The 22,970-nt window shown below is 41.8% G+C and overlaps 1 protein-coding gene across 1 annotated transcript in view; it reads left to right on the forward strand.

Annotated features, from left to right (window-relative positions):
- Nucleotides 1–22,970, forward strand: part of MBOAT1 (membrane bound glycerophospholipid O-acyltransferase 1) — an 81,014-nt gene that overhangs the window by 46,579 nt on the left and 11,465 nt on the right. The window contains exons 4-10 of the mRNA XM_083187851.1: nt 2,757–2,852; nt 5,696–5,751; nt 11,462–11,516; nt 12,189–12,372; nt 14,604–14,796; nt 15,311–15,414; nt 16,021–16,085. Coding sequence (XP_083043977.1) covers nt 2,757–2,852; nt 5,696–5,751; nt 11,462–11,516; nt 12,189–12,372; nt 14,604–14,796; nt 15,311–15,414; nt 16,021–16,085 — 753 coding nt within the window. The remainder of the gene's footprint in view (nt 1–2,756; nt 2,853–5,695; nt 5,752–11,461; nt 11,517–12,188; nt 12,373–14,603; nt 14,797–15,310; nt 15,415–16,020; nt 16,086–22,970) is intronic.

Here is a 22,970-nt window from a genome sequence, read left to right on the forward strand (position 1 = left end):
ATACGGGATTCTCAATTGTTAGTGCTCACTAACCCAATCTCAGATGTTCGAAAGCACACTAAAATGATAAGCTCCTATACACACAACTTTGGGTCTGATCCATTCCAGTACACGGTACCACTGTAGCCTTGCCCGATCTTTTATATGTGTAATTTTACTGGTACTGAACGTAGTAACTTTATCATGCAAATCAGAATCTCCTTGCATGAGGCTACTGCATGACCTCGAGCTTAATTAAAGTATCACCTTAGAGATGATTAAAAAATGAAACTATGTAATATATTATCTTCCTGTGAATACTAGATCACCTCATAATGCGTCCGTTTTCTCAGCCATGTCCAAATCGGGATTCGCACCAAAGTGTCAAAAGAAGTAGAATTAAAGCTTACTTAGCAACCAGGATCACTAAACTTCCCTTACAGCTCCGTTCTATTGAAAAAAATATATTTTTTAGGCGATTCACCCCACTACCGTTAGGTTGGTAAATATTTCTCATACAAATGATTGTCCGTCACAATCACTGCCATTTTTAACCATTCAAATCCAAGGTACTGCTGTGGCTTTGAGGGGATAATTAAAGATAACACTCCGGTATTTTCCTACAGTTAAAAGTAAGTTTTACAGCAGTTTTCATTCTATGGTGAATATAGGCAGAAATAGTGTTTGTGCATAGGTGTGATGGATGGTATTCAGAGTGGAAAGATTTTGCTGCCGAGTTCATGAGATGTATCTTTTTTTTTTTAATAAACTTAAAACAGACCTGTATGTGGAATAACACATACCCACCCCCTCCTTGTTTTCTAGGTCTCAAGTATTGCTGCTCCTGTATTTTCCATTGTTTATACCAGGCCTGACCAGCCCACGGCTCTCCAGCTGTTGTGAAATAACACATCACAGCATGCTCTTCCTCCGTTTTAGCATTCTATGATAGCAAAACTGTTGCAGTGCATGGTGGAACTTTGTAGTTTTCCTGCAGCTCGACATGGAATAAAAATTGGATGCATAACTGTGCACCAGGGTTATTGTATCTTTGTACAGAAGATTAAACTATACTGAAAAGCATATTTGACTTTTTAATGACCCACTTCTTTACGTAACCCGCTGTTGTCACTCCTGTGGTTAGATCTTGGCTGGAAATAACCACAGGCGTAGGGGCGGACTGGTACTTGAACTTGGGAGCCTTGATGAGGGTGTGGTGCATGCCAGATACCCTCGGACAGTAGCCAACATGACCACTTAGAATAAACGTAAAAGTCTTTATTGACTAGCAGATAAAATTGGTAAGTTTGAGGAATGGTATCGCAGAGAATCACAGGCAGTAAAGAATAAGCATAAATGACAATAGCCAGATTGGTATTAGCTGCAGTGTATGGGCATTGATGAAGTCCAATAACATATAGCATAGATGGGAGTGAGCTGGTGCAGTGCTAAACGCACTGATGGAGTCCAGAGCATATATGAAGGAGCTGTGTAAGAACACAGATGGAGTCCACAGTATAATAGACAATGCAGATGGTAATGAATACTGACCACTGTGAGGAACTGGATACCAAGGAGAATGGTCATGGGATGAAGGTAATGGGCAGATCTACGCAGTCACTGGAAAGAACAGAGAGTCACTGCAACATCGATGATGGCAGCAATCCATGTGATTTATAGATGGTGGTGGATATCGATGTAGAGGGCACCTGGTTGATCAGCTGTAATGGGATGACAGCGATGGTGACGTGGAAGGATGAAGAGCCCACTGGTGAAGTTGGTGTTGCGATGACGGAGCACCGATGATGAGATGAAATGATGGCTGAGCACCCATGTGGCAGAGGAACAATGTCAGAGCACCCATGTGGCAGAGGAATGATGTCAGAGCATCCGTGTGGCAGAGGAACGATGTCAAAGCATCCATGTGGCAGAGGAACGATGTCAGAGCACCAATGTTGAAGCCAGGCTGCTGCTTGCAGGAGAGGACTGGAAGGAGTGGAATCCTTAGGGACTGAAACCTGCAACACAGCTTGGAGACAGAACACACCAACAGGTAATAACCTCAGGATGAGATCAGTAGCACTGGCCCTGATCTGACTTCACCCAGCCTATTTATAGGGAGCAGTGGAAGTGGAAAGGCGGGGCAATGAGCCAGACTGAGTGATGGCCAGAATTGACTGGAACTGGAACATGTGACAGGAAAGACATGGCTGCTCCCATGTCTGGGAAAGGCGGAAAGCCTTATTTGTTTGGCACATGGTCTGAGTAACTGTAATGGCGGCAGCATGGAAGCCGCAGGAGGCTGAAGCTGAACCTCGGGAGTGACAGGCAGGGAGTGAAGCGCAATCGCTGAGACCACGGCACCGGGTAAATGCAGATGCTGTATAGTGCGGACAGCGCGGACACCGTGCAAGTGGAAACCATGTCTGGAGCGCAGACAGCTGTTACATGATCACTTTTGCCACTTGTAACCACTGTCTTCCCTCCCCTTACAATGTAAGCTCTCACGAGCAGGGCCCTTTTCCATCATGTTCCCTTCCTTCTTTTACCTAAACCATCTCCATACTTCCTTCGATCGCATATCATATCTTGGTATTACACCAGTCTTAAACTGTAATCAAACTGTAATTAACAGTGTTTTTTGTTAACTTTTTTATGAACTCTGGAACTGGGCACTGCGGGTCTCTTGTGGCGCTACATAAATAAATAATGATGATAATATTGAGAAAATATAAAGATATTTAATTGAGTTTTTTCTTTTTTTACATTTTTTTCAGGTACTCTTTCATAATGGCTTTGGGGTATCTTACAATGTGCCACATTAACAGAGTTTATATATTTAACTACGGCATCCTCACCACTGATTTTTCTGGGTAAGTGTACAACTTTCTCATATGTATTTAATAGGTTGTTGAATAAATATATTTCCAGTCACTCATGCAAATGGAGTGTAGTCTCAAGGCTCTGTACTTGCACCAGTGCTTTTTTAGAATATTTTTGTTAAAGTCATTGCAAGTGGTATAGAGGTGAATGCATTCTTTTTACATATGATACACATGTATGCAATAGGGTAGACACACCAGGATAGCTAAAACAAGTGACTGAGGGGCAGATTTATCAAGCTCGGTGAAGTGATAAAGTGTCTGGTTTTGATCACCGTCCAATTAGCTCCTACCTGTCATTTTTCAAACCCAAGCCTGTAGCTTCACAGGTAGGAGCTGATTGGCCGGTGATAAAAACCAGACACTTTATGACTTCACCGAGCTTGATAAATCGACCCCTGAGATCTAGGAAGACTAGAGGCATGGTAAAGAACGTGGCAACTACAGCTTATTGTACAAAAAAAGAAGCAAAATCGTTGAATAATTTTTCTAGCCTTTGGGCTGAAAAGTAAGTCTATACTTTTCAGATGGCCTCTTTCCATCGAATTGTGGGCGGGCACTGATGTCATGTGACGTCAACTGACCGCCCCAAGCAGGTATGGCCACACACGTGATCTCAGGTGGCTACCCAATATTTCTACGTGTGCGCCCACCATTTTTTGGGCATGCCCATAAAACCCCTCATTCCTGCCCACCATTAATGCCCTGGTGAGTGTGACATTTGCTGAAGGCATTTTGCTCCGGGGTTTGCACATGTGCATACACCATTGGCCTTGGTAATGAATTCGGACCTGAGCGATCAGGTCAGAATTGCCCCATAAATTTCAAAAAGGGCTGAGGTTCCCAAAAGTTAGGAATGGGTCAGACTAGATGTGGCAAGTGATTCTTATCTACCATCAAATTCTATGGGATAAATGTAATAGTGTGCGAGAGACTGGTAGTGTGGGAGAATGGCCATAATTATAAATTGAGGTTTCAAGGCAAAACAAGGTTGGTTTTGTTTTGTAAATGATTGCCTGGGAAGGGTGCCAGATGACTGCCCGACAGTCGGGATTCCAATGGCCATTACTCCGACATCGGAATCCCGACTGTTTTTAAATGCCTGACTGACGGGCTATTCTCCCTTGTGGGGGTCCACAACCCCCCTAAAAGGAGAATTGATCCTGTGGTGAGCAATGCATGCCGCTGAGCCCACAGCATGGCTTGCACAGCGAGACTGCAAGGGGCTTCTTTGTGCTCACCCCACTGTCGGAGCACCAGCAGTCGGGATTCCAATGTCTGGATACTGACCGTCAATATCCTGATTTGTCGGACCGCCATACCACACCCGTCTGAGAATGACCATACTTTTAAAGCGGCAAGTCTAAACACAGAATGCTGTTGTTTCATATATACCTTTATACACACAGTCTGAATATAATTTCATATTATACTGTATGTTATAATAATTTTGGACATGCCAAAAAATTTGTTTAATCTACACCTTACCTTATGTAGAAAACCTGAAGATAATTTATACAGGAATATGTCAAATGTATTTGCGTATGTGTACATTGAATCATCAGAAAGCAATGGTGTCTCTTATCTCAGTTGCACTTAAAAAATACTGTTTTTTATAATGCTTGCATTGGCATACCAAATAAAGGGATGTATAGACCCGATAAACTAGATGTTCTACCATCTTTGTGCTTTCGCCAAAGCAGGATTATAAAATGATGAAGCTGATGAGAGGCAATTTTGCTTCATGGTGTCATTGCCCAAATTGACTGTAGCGTAATTGGCCAAATTGGATAAATTCCACTGGTCTGTCCCTTTTTAGAGCAATAATGGTGTTTGTTAATATTAACACCTACACACAGAGGCAGAAATATTTAGACTTAAAAACCAAGCCAATTCATTTTGATCAGTTTAGGCTTGGGTACAAATCACATTTTGGAACACACACACACACACACTTGGTCAGCTGCTAAATTCCCACTATTTTTATCACCGCATAATAACAAGCAACCGGCTTTAGACAATTTTTTTAAGATGGAGGCTTGACAGCAAAAAAGATGATTCCAGGGATATTTCTAAGTGTTCTGAGTAGATTGCTTTGAAATTAAGCATGGGTTTCCCCTTGTGTATACTCCCCCAGCGACGGCAATGTGTGGTCCCATGTGTCACCATTGAATGACTAGATTTTGACTGCATGCACTCAAAATCTAGTCATATTGCCAGTGCTCTCACCATAGAACACTGGTCCACACAGATTGCTCAGCACACATTACTGGCGCATTGCATCTGTGCTTAAGTACATCGCTCAGCACAGGACTTCTGTTGCCCCATTTGTATGGGTCTAAAGACCAACAGTGGGCCAAATAAATGGGAATGGATATCCTGTAATTATTTTTAGTAACAGAAGATTTAAAGCTAGATCTAAACTGTGTGTGTTTAAAAAAAATATATATATATATTTATTATTCCATATGCTCTCTAACATAGCCACATGCATAGGGCAATAAATACATTAATGTTGTGGAAACTCATAATCGCTCTTAGGTTTTTATTTGGATGAAACCTTGTTTCCCTGATTCATTGCTTTGGGAAGAGTGCCATTTGTGGTATCATAATAACTTTCTATGCCACCAATAGTGATATGTATTTGTATCACATTACATTGTTAAATAGAATCTGTAATTTAAACCTTATATTTACTCCTTATGCCAGCTGGACCAAATTTTTTTTTTCTACCCAACAAAAATACATTAAAATAGTAAATGAATATTTTTTTTGTGTGATATGTAGAAGCTTTCTATAATCTATGCCTGTGGCAACCTGTTTCTCCGTTCTAGTCCCTTGATGATTGTCACGCAGAAAATCACAACATTGGCTTTCCAGCTACATGATGGTAAGATGTGACTAAGCAATGTTTGCTTTCTATTTAAGTGTGTCCTTTTTGTCTTAGAAATTGAATGTGCTATTCCTTTTTAACATGTATTGGATTCAGTGCAATGGATGGCTTAACTTTTTTGTTTTTATATATGGTATGAGGGCTGTGGTCTTCTGGTCCACAAGAGAGGAATGTTACCAATCTAGAGTTACCAGAGGGGCATAGCATTCCAATTTGAGGACTCCCTGTTAGCAGAAGAACTTTGATATGGGTTGATGGTTTTATCCTAAACAAAGTTATACAATTCAGACTTCTTTAGTTACTCTCTCTGCCGCTGGCCACAATCCCCAATCTCCAAGCAGTACTTCTGCTGTACAGAAGCCTTGCCAGCTTCCTGCTCAAGACTATCACCTCTATTTTAGAAAAGCTGTAATAATAACTGTGACTTCTGTATAAGAGATGTATGGCATTTCTAGTTAGCGGAAGAGTAAAATACAACCGAGGAGCAATATGTGCTCTTTCTCTTACTGCAAGGCACATTATTCTGTTTGTGCAGAGAACATCAGAAAATGATTGGGATAATGGCAGGAAGGGTAGAAGGTGGTTAGGTTAACATAGGGTGGTATTTACGAAGGGTAAAATGTGATCAAAATATTATATTGCTGTATTCCCCATATGTATCAAGTAGTTTTCAACTATAGATGGCTTGGCCTATGCATGCAATAAGTGGCAGGATGTATAGCATGTAATATGCAATTCATAATAAATACTGGCGATCCTGAACATGTCACTGAACATGTCTTTTCTGATGTATACATGGGGGTATATTCAATGCTTTTTGCAAGCTGTGACAGCTAGCAGTGCTGATTCCTCGCTATCACAGCTTGCACGGTCAGTATTCAACTGACCTCCCTGCACATGCCGTTTCTACCTCACACTGTTTTTACAGTCATGTGGAAATGGCATGTGCAGCCGCCAAAACAGCGAGGCTTGAAGCTAAATGCAGCTGGCTCCCTGCATTAGCTGTGAACCTCGCTGTTTGGGGGGAATCCTTGACCTCCTTCGACAGTGAGGGTTCCCCCAGTACATTGAATAAGGTGAGCAGCCAGTGCAGGGATTAAACGGCGAGGGTCGCTTGTTTTACCCCCCTCACCGGCAACATTGAATACCGCCCAAAGAATTGATTTCCCAATCTATTTTACATCATATATTATGTAGAGCGAGAGAGCAAAAGATAGGTGACCCTGTTAGGGATAAATATAATAGCCTGCACGATGCATGCTTCACAGAGTTCCCAGTGAGTCTGCCCAGTGTTTTAATGGCTAATCCTTTCAAAGACAACAACAACCTGGTTTTATCTTTTTAAACAGATTACTCTTTTAAAACCTCAATCTAACTTGCAAAAAAAAATGCAAATCACAAAGACCCAATACAAACTAAAACCAACATTCTGTGTATAATTGCACTTTCTTCAGGGTAAATAGAGATGAAAAAAATTAGCAAAAAATACTCACCAGGATACATACACCCTCACCAGAATCATGCTTGAACAAGTATCCATGGCCCGGAGGTGCCTCCTGATCATGTTAGTGGTTTTGAAGTTTCAGCTAGAAGATCGGTACCATGGGAATCTCAAGACTGGGCATAATTGATCAAGCTTAATAGTGACGTGTACATGACCCCATAAACAAGCACAACAGGCTTATTCTTATGTAACAAATGGCAGAAAGCTTTAATTAGCAGCCCTTGTTCCAGTCTGCTTCACTAATTGAGAAGATGGGTCAAGAGGCGCTGGAGCCAGGCTTTCAAGAGAACAAATAGAGAAAACAAAGTTAGAATAAAACTTAAGGCCTCCAATTCAATACTATCCTTCTGCTCAAAAACTCAAAATCATTCTCATGTTATCTGTGAGGGTAATTGTGTCACTCTATCATTCCTAAATAAGGTTTCCATGGATACTGTGGTACACACCACACATCACTGTTATCACAGTGAATGACTTTATTCAGAAGTGCCACTAATCGCTGAGCTATCAACTCTACTGCTGTGTCACTGACCAACACACCGCTCCCACTTGACAGCTTTCATTTTAGATAGGCACTGCCATACCCTTTAAGTGCACAGATGAAGACCAGACATCCTGTCCTGACCTCTGTTAGGTCTTCTGAAAACTTTAATGCCTGACCATATTATTTATTGTGTTTCGTTGTCGGCTCGCATGACTTTGACTTTTTCACCCATCTGTTTAGTTACTTAACTTGACATTCACTTTGCCACTAGATCAGTATTTGGCATTATAGCAATAAAGTAGTAGCGGTGTACTATATCTTAATAAAAGGGGCCTTTAAAGGTGAACATGAAGACTTTTTTTACACTACTTACAACCTTTTACTATAATTTAATTTACAGTACTGCAAGCCACAGTAAGTTTTTTTTTTTTGCTTTTCATAACAATCCATTTTTACTTTGAAGATCTGTACCCCACTGAACTTGTAGTAATGAAGAAACCATAATTATTATTATTATATTTTTATTTATAAGGTGCCCCAAGTGCTACGCAGTGCCGTACATATAGAACACATTAGAACAGTACAGGGTAAACCGAACCAGACATAACAGTGACAGAATATCAATAACAGACCACAATTAACAGCACAAATCTTAGTACACAATACAGCTGAGATATAGGGACGTGAGTGAGAAGAGATGCAGGTATAGATTGTAGGTGAGTAAGAGAGCTGTAGTTGAAATGCAAGAAGGGTGCTGTGAGAACAGGAGGGAAGAGGTACCTGCTCTAAGGAGCTTACAATCTAGAAGGAGAGGGAGACAGACAGGTGACATGAGGTGCAGGTAAGGAGACCTGAGGCAAAAAGTGAGCATGGCAGGAAGGGTCAGGACATGAGGCAGCAGGTAGAGAGAATGGACAAAGTAGTAATCTCCCCCCTCCACCTGCACCTTTGACCCCTAGCAGCCCTGCACTGTGGCCCATGCCACAACACACCCTGCTAGGGGGCAGAAAGCATGCAGAGTGAATAGGTATAGCACAGGATTGAGGAACCATGGCTCTAATACAACAGGTTAGTTCAGAAAGATAAGTACAGAGTTAGGGTAGGTAGTGAGAAGCCGGTGTAGAGGGACATCTACATTGCACAGAGAACTGATGTGGAATCTGGAACCCTGAAATGGATACAGAGAAAATATAACTTGTGATATTAGGGTGAACAGAAAGTACTGGCTATGAGCATAGTTCTTCGAGCCCTGCAGGCAGGGCTCTCGGTGCGTGTGGTTCAGGCTGTGCATTCAGTATGTGTAAGAGGTGGTGAAGTCCTTAGCTCACTGTTGTATGTTGATAGCAGTATGTGTGGGTGATATTAGAAGGTAGATGGGTGTCCTCCTGTCCTCTCCTGTTTATCTCCAATATTCTTATTAAATTTCCGCACACTTTACACTACACACAACACAGCTGCACACAGCAAACAGCCGTTCAGATTACATAGAAGTATCTCAGACCTGTGTCTGGGCCTTAATTGATAGCCCCACCCACAGCAAATGTTTTCCTGATAAGTGTGAATAGGGAAAGTCCTATACACCCCCCACTAATACAATGTCCTTTCCTGCCCAAATCCAGACTAAACAATTACAAATATAGGAGGGAAACACAAGGACAGGCACCAGTAATAGCATAGTAGTCCCACCAAGTTGCAAATCCACAAGAAAAGCTATATAATACATAAGTGCCTCAGAGGGTTATGCGTGTAGAACTTAAATATGATAGGCTTGCCTGAAGAGGTGAGTTTTCAGGGAACACTTGAAAGTTTGGAGGCTAGTGGAGAGTCTTATTGTGTGTGGAAGGGCATTCCATAGGATGGGAGCAGCCCGGTGAAAGTCCTGTAATAGTGAATGGGATCTAGTGATCCGTGCAGAAGAGACGCAGAGCGGAATGGTCGAGATGGGAGATATTTTGTGATAAGTAAAGAGATATATGCTGGTGCAGTATGGTTAATAGCTTTATATGTGAGTAGAAGTGTTTTATATTGAATACGGTAAGATGCAGGCAACCAATGGAGGGAGTGGCGGAGTGGATCAGCAGACGATGAGTCTTTTAAGGAAGATCAGTCTAGCAGCAGCATTTAAAATGGAATGCAGTGGCGAGAGTCTGTTCTTGGGAAGACCAGTTAGGAGACTATTGCAATAATCAATGCAGGATATAATGAGTGCATAGATAAGAGATTTAGTAGTGTCTTGTTTTGGATATGTTTTTTTAGATTCGTGTAACATGATTTGGAGACAGATTGAATGTGGGGAAGAAAGGACAGTTAAAAGTTGAGGATGACCCCTAAGCAACAAGCTTGTGGGGCAGGGTAGATTGTCGAGTTGTCAACAGCGATGGGGATATCAGGATGGTAACTGTTCTTAGTTGGCGGGAATATAAGTAATTCCGTTTTGGAAATAGTTGGCAAGAAGACATCCAAGAGAGACATTCAGAGACTCGGCCCAAAACCAATGGTGTCAACTTTGGGGTTGATAGATAGATTTGAGTATCATCCGCATAGAAGTGATACTGAAATCTGAAAGAGCGGATTGCTTTTCTCAATCTATACTTCCACTTTGGCAAACTAGAGGACCTAAGACTGAGCCTTGCGGAACTTCGACTGACAGAGGTATTGAGGAGGAAGTAGAAGTCAGAGAAGCGAACACTGAAGATGTGAACCAGGAAAGGGCTGTATCATTACCTATCTGATCACTCTTTAAGACCTAGGGAGTGTAGTGTTTGTAAGACAAGAGTGTGATCCACAGTGTCAAACGCAGCAGAAATATCTAGAAGAATAAGTAGTGAGTAATGGCCTTAAGATTTAGCAGTTTCCAGATCATTCACCACTTTTGTCAGTGCTGTCTCAGTGGAGTGTTGAGAGCGAAAGCCTGACTGAAGCGGGTCTAATAGGGTGTGAGAGTTAAGAAAGTTTGTGAGGCGAGAGTAGACAAGTCTCTCCAGTAGCTTGGAGAGGCATGAGAGCTGAGAGATCGGACGATAGTTAGAGAGAGAGTTAGTGACAGAATTGTGTTTCTATAATAGCATTATAAGTGCTAGTAAATGCATGCATTTTGAACTTTAAATTAAAGGTAAGAGTGAACATCTGATTTTTATATTTGTATGTAAATATAACTTTTTATATTAATTGTTTGAACTGCCAAATGAATCTGACTGGCTTTGTTTGGGTCGGAAAAGAAGCATTTTCTCCTATTTGTGCTCTATTTTAAATTGTGGCATCACACATTTTTTTTGTGTCTTAGGGGTGTATTCAATCCCGGGTCATGACTGTCAGGACGTCCCGACAGTCGTGACCCTGTCCCGTTCTCGGCCCCCTCATCTGGTTCGGCAGATTCGATGTCATGGAGTGATGGGGAAAGCCATGCTACAGAATTCTCTCTAGCGATGTTGCCTGACTCTGCAGCAGGGTCATCGAGAGACCTTTGTAACGACTGCGGGGTGGGCAAATCATGCATACACAATATATTATATGGCCAATATATTGTTCTGATCTGCATTGGAGCAATATATAGGCTGGTCATTGTGTACCTGGCTTAAATTTTTTGGACAGGGTTGAATTATTATAAAGACTTGTTTTGTTTATATTTTTTCATTTGAAAATGTGTTGGCATTGAATTTCTTAGAGCTAGTCATCATGTTTGTTTCCCCCTTAACTATGACCTTTCCCTCTGCCTAAAGGAATATGTCGGAATCCAGGGTCCTTGAGCAAGCACCAACTCCAAAATTGTGTCAAGTAAGAAATATCAAATAATTAATTGAATGAAATGTAGAAACTTACCTACAGTATGATTCATGTAGACCAGGCATTCCCAACCACGCTCCTCAAGGCACACCAACAGTGCAGGTTTTAGTGATATCCAGGCTTCAGCACAGATGGTTTAATCAGAATCCTTCATATACTAATTAAGTCACCTGTGCTCAAGCCAGGATATCTACAAAACCTGCACTGTTGGTGTGCCTTGAGGACCATGGTTGGGAAAGCCTGATGTAGACAAATGGACTCTCATATTAGAGATTACCTAAGGTTTTAAAATACAGTCATCTTTTGACCTTGGGTTTAAAGAACATATCCTGTGTATACATTTAGGCCCCTTTCACACGCTCTGGCTCGTGCCGGGCATCGAAACCCCGCACGTACAAATGCATCTCCGCATGGACAAATAGTGTCCATTCACACGGGTCGGCCACGGTCATCCCTACCATTGTAAACTGCTGTGTGCGGCACGGCTTCCTGGCCGTGCGGGGTTTCGCCGCCCGGTAGGAGCCGGAGCGTGTGAAAGGGGCCTTACAGTACCTGCCACACACATGCATCACAAGTGTGTTGTTGTGGTACCAGCTGTTAAATTACTTTATACAAAATAAGTGTTTTACACTGCTTTGAGCATTTCTTATAATCCTTTTCCAGGAGAAGACCAACTTTTCTGCAGTACCTCAGCTACCACCTCAATTTTATGAGTATTCTGGCTGGGCCGTGTAGCAACTTCCAGGATTATGTTGCTTTTATTGAAGGAAGACACATACAAAGAAAGTTACTAGAAGATAACTCCATAGGAAAAGGAAATAAAACCTTTCCGGAACCTTCTCCAAATGTGAGTATTAAAGGTACACCTTTCTTTTTTTTTACTTCCTTTTTTTTAGATATTTTGTACATTTTTTTTTTCTTTACAGTACTAAAGTACAATCTTAATAACAAAATGTAGATACAGTCCATGTTGTTTTCACTCTGTGGTGAGTGAAGCATAAACGGATATTTAAATAAAAAAAAATTATTTTGACTCTGTCATAACAGTGAAGCCCAAACATGCACTTCAGATAGAAGAGAACAGAACTGAAGTCTGTATGTACTGCCTTTCTACTTATTATTGGGATCAGTGATACCTTTTCTGTTTATGCTTGTGTCTTACATTGCGATAAGGACATGTGTTCAATAAATAACCTCTACGTAGCCTGTAAGATTGTTCCTTATTTGTTGAATGATAGAACTCCTTTGTCTTATTGCAAGGGGGATGTTTGGGAAGCTGAGTCAGGCACTGAATGCTACTTCTTCTTTATATAGCTATATTAATCAGAATATTTTGTAAGTACGCTGCAAATTCTACATAACAAATTCTACGTAACATCTGTAAATGACTGCCTTTTATGTGGCAGACAGAATATATTATGCTTAAGTATTTGAAATAATACCGGGCATTTTTGCATTATATGGGTTTTATTCAGTTTAGCTGCAGTACATTACTGTGGCTTAATTGATCCCCTAGGACAGGGGCGAGAGGCAGTGAGCCAAAAATAGGTTACGGTGAGACAAAGAGCCGATACGATTGTATTTTGGATTGGATTGTTCGAAAAAGGGACAAAGGGGGGAGGAGGAGCAGGGGTGGAAGGCCAGCTATAATTGGCTGGGACTCGTGAGAGCTCTCTTCTCTCTTCACAAGTGATGCCCGGCTGGCTGGACTCCGGTCCCGTCTCTGTCACACACACAGCGGTGACTCACTCTGCTGTGGGAGGGACTTATGCAGATCTCTCCACTCCAGCATAATTACGCACAGGCAGAGCAGCTTGTGGCAGAGAGCTGCCGGTGAACAGGGTTGATTGCACAAGCCGCAGCTCAGTAAGTAAAGAGCCGTATGCAGCTCGAGAGCCGCGGGTTGGCCACCCCTGCCCTAGGACTATCCAATTAACCCTAAAGTCAGCAGTTATTGTGGTTATATACCACCTGCCTTAGAGATTTTTCTTATTTTTCACCTGCCTCAGCAACTCAAAAGAAATCCCAGATAATTCAGTTATAGAGTTTCGCACACGGATCAGTCAACCTATCATGCATTCTGTACATTAACACCTCATTACTACTCGAAACTACTTTTAATAGGCATTAACAAGGCAATTCGGGTTTTAAGACTGAGGCTACCTTCCATTTTTACTTGTGGTCATTTGTTGTGGGTAATTGAATCCTCCCTTAATTGTATAACTTTGGTCCATTTTTGTACCATTGTACATATAACAAAATATTGGATGTCTGTGTCTTATTACTGCTAGTGCTCAGGAGTTCCATGCTTTTTCCATCTTGCACCATGTTGTGCTGACATTGGCACATAAAATCACGTTGCAGAAAGAATCCTTGATGTAGTGAATGTTTCACATTTACAATTGAGTTTTTGTAAACTATTTAAATGAAAGTTTTCATGATCGTTGGTGTCAATATTTCATACTTTCTCATGTGTCAAAGCCACAATATTGCTCGTCATCAGAGATAACTTATACGGCCTACACACATGCCGATATTAAGGCATTTTCTAAGCGATTTTGCTTAGTTTTGCAAAGTCGCTTAGCAAATGCCCTCACATCGGTGTATGTGTGGGGGCTGTATCTGCATCGGCGCGCGTCCCCGCGCGTCTTTATCGGTGGCCGAGATTGACGGACAGTGTCCATCAATCTCGGCATCGGCAGTGTTCTCCCACCGGAGAACACTGGTGCTGTCCGCTCGCTTAGCACACAGAGCTGACAGCTCGCTCTGTGTGTGGGCTGTCAGCTCTGTGTGCTAGGCGATAGCGGCGCAGCACAGCCCGACATAGCGCAGCTAGGTAGCCCTGCACACATCGGCATGTGTGTAGGGCCCATTAGTGTGTGTGTGTAAAATACACACACACACACACACACACACTACTTGTCACATATAGGGGGATCACAGCAGTTCCTAAGCTTCTTTTACACCACCCAGTGAACATTTTGCACTTTGTTAATGTCCTCCATTGTGTTATACTGTAAAACATTGATATATAAATTGTCTTGTGTAATAACATTTTTTTTTTTTTTTTCATTTCAGAAAACTGTAATTAACAAGCTCTGTATCTGTGTAGTATCACTCATTTTATTTCTGACTGTTAGTAAAGCTTTTCCCGTTGTGTATATTTTGGATGACCATTTTATCAACGAATCGCCATTGATAGTGAGACTGGGCTACCTGTACATTGCATCAATGGCTTGCAAGCCTAAGTATTACTTTGCATGGACATTGGGTAAGAATAGTGTAGGAATTTATACAAAAGTCATATTACTTAGAGAGAAGACATGGAGAAATAGAAACTACTTCCTTGCTTAAATGTGAATGATGAATCCAAAGCAAATTTTTTCCGCTTTACAGCTAAAGCCTATAAAAATAGAAATGAGCAGTTCAGATTTACTAGGTTAGGTTTGGATCTCAAAAACAGCATCTCATTGGCTGACTGGCTCTCACAGGTTTTAAATAGCCAAAACTAAAATCAAGCCAAGCTTGCAATAGCTTGGTGCAAAGAACCGAGTAAATACACACTGCTCATGTCTAATAAAAAGTGATAGTTTGAGTTCTGGGATGCTTGCCTTAGGGTTTTTTTTCTTCTTCTATTGATTGCATGTATTTTAATTATATGATGCAGTTTTATGTATCAGAATAATTACATTATGCTACTTTGTGTTTTATGTTAATACAAGATAACTAAATCCCTTTAGGACATCACTGTTCATTTTGAATTTGAACCGCTTTTGTTTTTCAAGCTGATGCAATAAATAATGCTGCTGGATATGGCTTTAACGGAGTGGATAAAGATGGAATTGCTCAATGGGATTTAATAAGTAACCTTAATATATGGAACATAGAGGTGAGTTTGAAATGTAATTTGCTTTAGTTGAGTAGTAGCAGCAGTATTAGTAGTAAAGTTGGTGAAGCGTAATAAATGACCCAACACAACCATACTGTATTTTCGAAAAGGAACATTGTTGCCCAAGTTGTACAAGCCACTCTGCAAACACTATGTTAAATGTCCTCCTGTCCCGTGACCCCCTTTATAACCTGACCATGTATTTATGTATGTTCTATGCTGCTTCATCATATTGGATCTGCCACATTGCTAGGCAATCTGATGTTTGTTTGTACAGTGTTTTACATTTTTAGTTAATAAAGAATTATTTCTCTTGTATAGATGGAAGTATGTCATTGTTTTATACATTGATGTGCTCTGCTGACTATACCACTTCCACCCCTGTTTTCTTTTTCAGTCTTTTAAAGTTTAAATATAATACTGGGAGTGAGAAAACTGGTTGGGTGGACAAGATGCTAAGATAAGGAAAATAGGTTTTATCTACAAAGTCAATCTAGACCCAAGTTTGCCCTAAGGCATGACTGAGTTTTGAAAACCGGTCTACACAATTTAAACTTTAGCATGTAGCTGCTGGCATTAATATGTTTGTCATCTCTTTCCTACTAGACGGCTACAAGTTTTAAAGTGTACATAGACAACTGGAATATTCAGACAGCTGCATGGTTAAAGAGGTAAATCATTCAATTTTTTTAAGACTGGATTGAATAACATAGGACATCGTTTTCTATGTAGTTTTACGACTTTGTTAAGATCTATCCAAACACTTTTGAATTCCTATGCTGAAAATGTTAATACAGGTTGAGTATCCCTGATCCAAAATGCTCAGGTCCAGAAGAATTTTGGATAATGGATTATTCTGTATTTCAGAATATTTTTATATTTCAATGATGTATCTTGAGGTATTGTACAAACACATGAAATAAACACAAATATATTTTTATTTGTGCATAAAACAAGGTTTAAAAACATGAAGCAAAGTTTGTGTCCTATTTCAGGCAATGACTTTGAATGCCAAGCAATCATGTCCTTGCACATATTTAGTGCCCGTTACATATCATGTCCTCAGTAGTGCTGTTACAGATATCCCCATTCGTGCTGTTACATATCATGTCCTCAGTAGTGCTGTTACAGATATCCCCATTGTTGCTTTAGCAAGAAAAAAACAATTCAGTTTCTGGAATGTTTGGTTTTTGGACTCAACATGTACAATGCTAAGCAATATGATGCATGTTGCTGAAAGTAAAGCATCTATCCTCAATTTGGAAATCATAGAATTGTTTAATACATCCACATTATTCCTTCTCCCTGCTAGCTTTTATCCACTGTAACCAGCTAGCACCTCACTATGGCCCTTATTCTGATCGGTGCGGCCGGATCCGAATATGCGGCCAGGACCGTGCGTGCGAAACCCCGCCTTCCATACGGATCGCCAACTCCGTCCGTACGCGGTAAGAAGGTGGCCGAACGGACCGCACGTGTATTTTTCATGGAATACGCCTCCTCCATCTCAGGGAACCTCTCCCATCATTCGATGGTCGCAGACCATCGAATGCAGGACCGAGTGGTCCACCAGCTCCCGCAACCTCAGACCACACGGACATTTTTCCGTGCAAAAGCAGGGATCTGGGCGGGCAGCTGACATCCGGCGATGTCATATGTCCGCCCTCTACATGTGCGTCACGACCGCATTACCATACGTACGCCCAGCGTTTGCATGGGAACGCCCATGAAACGCGGGGCGTATGCATATGGTAATGAGCCCAAATAGCCCTTCACGCCCCTCTCCACCCCCTGTTCGGAGTGTTCACATTTCATGTGGGATTTGGCCGTACGCCCCGCTCGCACATGCGCAGAGACGCCTCTGCACATGCGCAGACACAAAACATCGGCGGACCGACCGCACGCGGACATTACCGCACCAACCAGAATAAGGGCCTATGTTTTTATAAATACACAATTATAAAGATTTATAGGTGTACCTTCTCCATGCATAATGCCCTATACATAGAAGGGATGATTCTAGTTCACCGACCCCAGTGTGAATTCGCAACGGGGAGCAATGTTGAAGATCTGCTCATAATTACTTATGCGCATGCGCAGGTCTTCACTGCTCAGTCTCTGTGGCACTCAGCGGGGAAGGGGCGTTCGCATCACCGGATGTCAGCTGCCCGCCCTGTTCTTGGAGCAGGGCGCCGCTAATCTAGGTCACCAGAGACTTAGATTAGCGAGCGCTCCAGAAATCATTTGGTCCGCGATCAACGAATGATTTGGGCACCCACGCAAATGGATGTTTATGCAAAACATCCATTCGCATCGCTGCACAGAAAATAGTCGACTAGCGGGGGGTGTGTGGAGAGGTAACCAGAATCTGGCCCATGGTGCTATCACATATAGCATTCCAATAAGACTCTCCAGATTACCCAAAATCACTATTGCTGGCAGCAACCTGGGTGCACATTCCCTTCTAGGAGATCCATAAAATAAGAGACTTTTTATTAGCTACAAATACAATTCAGTGATCACCACCTAAATGGCTAAGCACTTCTCTGTTCCAAACTCAGAATGTTTTTTGAACATTAAAAGTTTACATGTGGCATCAACAGAACTTTTTTGTAAAGGTTTACACTGGTTATTGGGAGAAGTCTCTGGCGATGAAGAACCCATTTTAACCCAAGAACCCATTAAATGCTATTTATAGCTATCACAGGTGGAATTATAAGTGGCAATTAGTTGCAATTCACCTTGTTGTGAAATGGGTTATACATTAAAGGAGAGGCAACCATTTCTTACTCACAATCCATGGCAGCCATTACTTTGGGGAAACGTCCCAGCTCTCAGATTTAGACAGGTATTGTTTTTCCTTGCTCCGCTCACCTCCCCTTCCCCTTCTTAGTCTTCTTCCTGTGTACAGTTATGGTGCCCATACATATGTGAGATATTGCATGCAATCATTCGATTTCGGCCACATCTGGCCCATAAATCGAATGATTGCATGCATTTTTTATGCTGACATTCGATGTGATGCGCAGGCACACCGTCGAATGTCGCATCGATAAATATTATGAGCTGCAGATAATATTTATTTAATTGCATGAGCAATCGCATGTGGTTTTTAACCACATGCAATTGCTCGAATGCAATCAGCGGGTTCGGGAAACGGGGCTGGGGAGGCATGGTGGCTGTGTAGCAGGGACCGGAACGGTGGCTTTTTTAGGCGGTGGGACTCGGCAGCGGCAGCAGATGACTGAAACACTGGACGGCCCTCTGATTGGCTGAGGCCGCCCCTCTGATTGGCTGAGGCCGCTGAGAGAGCTCTCAGCCAATCAGAGGGCCGTCCAGGGTTTCAAAGTCACAGCTGCTGCTGACAAGTCCCGCTGCTGACAAGCTCCGGTCCCACCTACACAGCCCCACACCACCCCTCTTCCAGCACCTGACATGGGGTACTGCAGTGGGCACCACTTGATGCATTGCGATGACGCATCGCATAAGTGTATGGGCAACATTTAGATATGTAGTGCAGTTTAGTGGGTTTTTTTTTCTGAGGCTTACCTCATTTTGCCCAGCCTTATGCGCCTCAGTCAGCTGCCCCTGGAGGGGGTGGAACCCAGAGGAGAAGGCCCGCTTGAGGAGAGCCGAGATTTGAGCCGGGAATTTGCGGCTGCTGCTTTCACCTTCATCATGCTGCCTGGCTCCCACTGCGATTGCTAGCATAAATGCGGGTGGGTTAGAGATCACCTGACCCTGCTACAGAGTCTCCCGCCACACTAATTAGTGCACTCATAGGGGAGAGGGCCAGACGTCACTCAGACGAACGGTTCTGTGCATGCGCCCGGACCTATTAAGGGTCAGAGGGTGATAAAATGGCGCCGAGATGTTACAGGCAGGAAAAGTGTACTGTGGCTTACAGTTTACTTGAAACTGCCGATCTGGATCCGGTGGCAACCCATAGCTCCCAAAGCTATGCTAGTTATGTGCCTTTGAGAGGTAATTCCTCATAGAGGCACGAATTACAAACTTCTCTTTTATTATTATTACTGTTCGTGATAGGCTTTACTTTTCTTGTAGTGTGTCTAAACCATCTGGGAAAAAGACGAAATGCAAGAAAAGCATCTGTCTAAGAATTATGAAGCATGTGATAAAGTATTTTCAGCAGAAAAGGGAGTCAATGTTTGTCAGGGTTATAAGTTAGCAGATATCCAGCCTAGTCAGATACAACTGATGGCATGGATGAAAAAGTATTTTGTTTCTAAGGAAGAGTTGAAAGACATACAGGGATCAAAGAGATCTAGGTCCCAAACTTGCTTGGATTTAGAGGATAATTCAGATTCCCCAGTGTTGCTGGGTGAAGAAGAGGATTCAGGTTCAGAATTGGGTGAAATTCTGGAGGATGATAGGTTGTTTAATTTGGATATTGTAAATAGCCTTCTTACGTATATCTATAGGTCTATGAATTGTATAAGGAAACTGAGGTAACTGACAAGCAGGATCCATTATTTGTGGACAAATCTAGAAAAAATATGGTTTTCCCATGCATAAAGTCCTCAAAGAATTAATGACGACTAAGTGGCAGAATATGGATAAAAGATTCACTAGTTTTAAGTGAATTGATCGAATGTTTCCTATAAATGACGAAGCCTTTAATGGTTGGTGTGCTGTTCCTAAAGTTGATGTGGCTGTGTCAGAAGTGGTCTCAAAAATTATTTTTCATTGGAGGACGGTGGCAATCTTAAAGACGGAATGTATAGAAGAATTGAGAGTTCCCTGAAAAAATTACAGAATGCTTCAGCAGTATCACTCAAAGTGGGGGTAGCTATGGCATCTACTTCCAGGGCACTGAGACTGTGGGGATCTGCTATGGCAAATGATATAGATGAGAAAATTTCTAGACAATCTATCCAGAAAAATCTCAGTATAATGATGCAGGCTATATGATTCATGTTTATGGAAATGGTAAGTGACTTTGTGCGCTGACACCTTCCCAGTGAAAGAGTGACCGTATAAGAAAGTGAATGATACGTGGGTGAAAAATAAATGTTACTTCCCTTATTATGGCTATCTTCACCTCACAATGAGGCTCTCCGAAAATATATAAGAGATGGGGACATGAGGAAGATGGAAAAAACAAATAGTATAATATTGCCAGGGATAACAATTTATTGATACAAAAACACTTAAGACACAATAAAATAGTTTTTCACAGTGATAAAAAATGGACCGATTTGTAAGGTCTCCTTAATGATATGGGTGGGGGTTTACCAGATTATGGTGATTATGAACGCCTGTAGGAAAGTTCTTTCAATCCTTTAAGGGACCTTAGTTCTCCGGATAAACCTGGGTCCCAGGTGTTTCACAGATCTCCAGCTCTGGATTCCTCCTTCCCATACACAACAGTCCAACCTCGCGCAACGCGTATCGGGAATTACTTGTCCATTCGTCAGGCTGTTTTAAGTGTTTTTATATCAATAAATTGTTATCCCTGGCAATATTATACTATTTGTTTTTTCCATCTTCCTCATGTCCCCATCTCTTATATATTTTCGGCGAGCCTCATTGTGAGGTGAAGATAGCCATAATAAGGGAAGTAACATTTATTTTTCACCTACGTATCATTCACTTTCTAATACGGTCACTCTTTCACTGGGAAGGTGTCAGCGCACAAAGTCACTTACCATTTCCATAAACCTATTATATCCAGTTACTAGGGAAGTAACTACAAGTGACTAGTGCTGCAGACACTTAAGTTCAGCGCCACAGAGTATAGACTCAAAAACTATAGTATATGATTTATGTGTCAAGCATCTGTAGATGTGGTAGAATACGCCGCAAAATCTTCGGCTGCAGGCATTTTGGCAAGAAGGGCAGTGTGGTTTACGAACTTTTTCAGCAGATTTAAGTTCCAAAAATTGTTTTATTTCTTTACCCTATGAAGGGTCACTCTTGGCAATAAACTTGAGTCTTTGAACCAGAGAATGTCATGTGGTAAATCAGCCCGATTATCTCAGGACAGAAAGCCCAGATACAGAGGCCAATCTCCTAAGCAACACTATAGAGATGCCAGGGGTTACAGGCCGGGAAAGCAATATGGCAGATATTCTTCGGGGACGACAAGGCAGTCCTTTCGTCAACCCGTTAGGAGAGTGTACCGCAAATACTGACCCTAACAGGAAGTCTGAGACTACTCTCGTCGGTGGAAGATTACAAAGTTTTGTGACCCGATGGCAAAATTCAACTCAAAAACAAGTGGACACTGGCAGTTCTGTTAGGGGGTTAACGGCAGGAGTTCAAGTACGCTCCTGTAAAGAGAAAGTTTATGTGGTCAAGAGAGGAAGAAGTCAAGGCCCTACATCAGATTATCCAAAACCTTCTAAAATCAAAGGTGGTAGAACAGGTTCCCTTTCAGGAAAGAAAGAAAGGGTTCTATTCCAGACTGTTTATAGTACAAAAGCCATCAGGTAGATATAGGACAATTCTAGACCTCAGAGTTCGGAACAAATTCACGAGAGTAAAAAAAATTGGAAACTCTGAAGTCAATTTTACTAGGCGTAAAATAGCAATATTTTATGACATCGCTGGATTTAAAAGACTATATTTGTTCCGGTGTACAAAAAAACACATGACATTTTAGAAGATTATGCATTCTGGATCAACATCTGCAATTCCACTGCTTTCCATTTGGTCTGTCCACATCCCCAAGAATTTTTACAAAAGTTCTACTGTCCCTAATTTACATATATAAGGATGCAGGGAGTGGTGATCTGGCCATATCTGGACGATCTGTTGATATGTGGCAAGTAAGAAGAGGTGGTAAAGCAAGCAGTAAAAGTCTTTTTCGATTTTAGAAGCTCATGGTTGGCTAATCAACCAGGAAAAAAGTTGTCTACAGTTACAGTTCCTGGGGGTAGTCATACATTCAGTAGAATATACGATTACACTATCAGAGGACAGATTGAACTCCTAGCAGCCATGATACAAAGAAAGAAAGTGTTCCCTATGTCTAATACTCCGTTGACTAGGAATGATGGCATCCACAATAGATGTTATACTCTGGGCAAGGTTTACTTAAGAAGTATTGCACTTTTTAAGGGAAGATATGGCATTGGCATACAGAATACACTTAAATTGGTCAGCAAGGTATTCTCTAAATTGGTGGTCAGGAGAAGACTTAAAGGTTAAAAAAACTTCTCTGAAGCAGCCTCAATATGTGGTACTTATAATGGATGCCAGTGCTACGGGTTGTGGTGCTCGTCTAGTAGAGAAAACTTGCCAGGGTACATGGTCCCAGCAAGAAAAAAAGATCTCCTCAAACCAGAGAGAGAGATGCAGGCGGTCCAAATGGCAGTGATGCATTTTCAGGATCAAATTGTAAATACACAAAGGTGCTATCAGACAACGTGGTGGTCATGACTTACTTAAATTGGCAAGGTGGAGTGAAGAGCCAAGTTTTGTGGAAAGAAGTTTCAAAAATACTATCCTGGGCAGAAATCTACTTTCATTGTCAGCGCTGTATGTCCAAGGAAGATACAACATCATCATTGTAGACTTTCTCAGCAGGCACG

The sequence above is a fragment of the Crinia signifera genome, chromosome 5, assembly GCF_055691185.1.
Source record: "Crinia signifera chromosome 5, ASM5569118v1, whole genome shotgun sequence".
Lineage (NCBI taxonomy): Eukaryota > Metazoa > Chordata > Amphibia > Anura > Myobatrachidae > Crinia > Crinia signifera.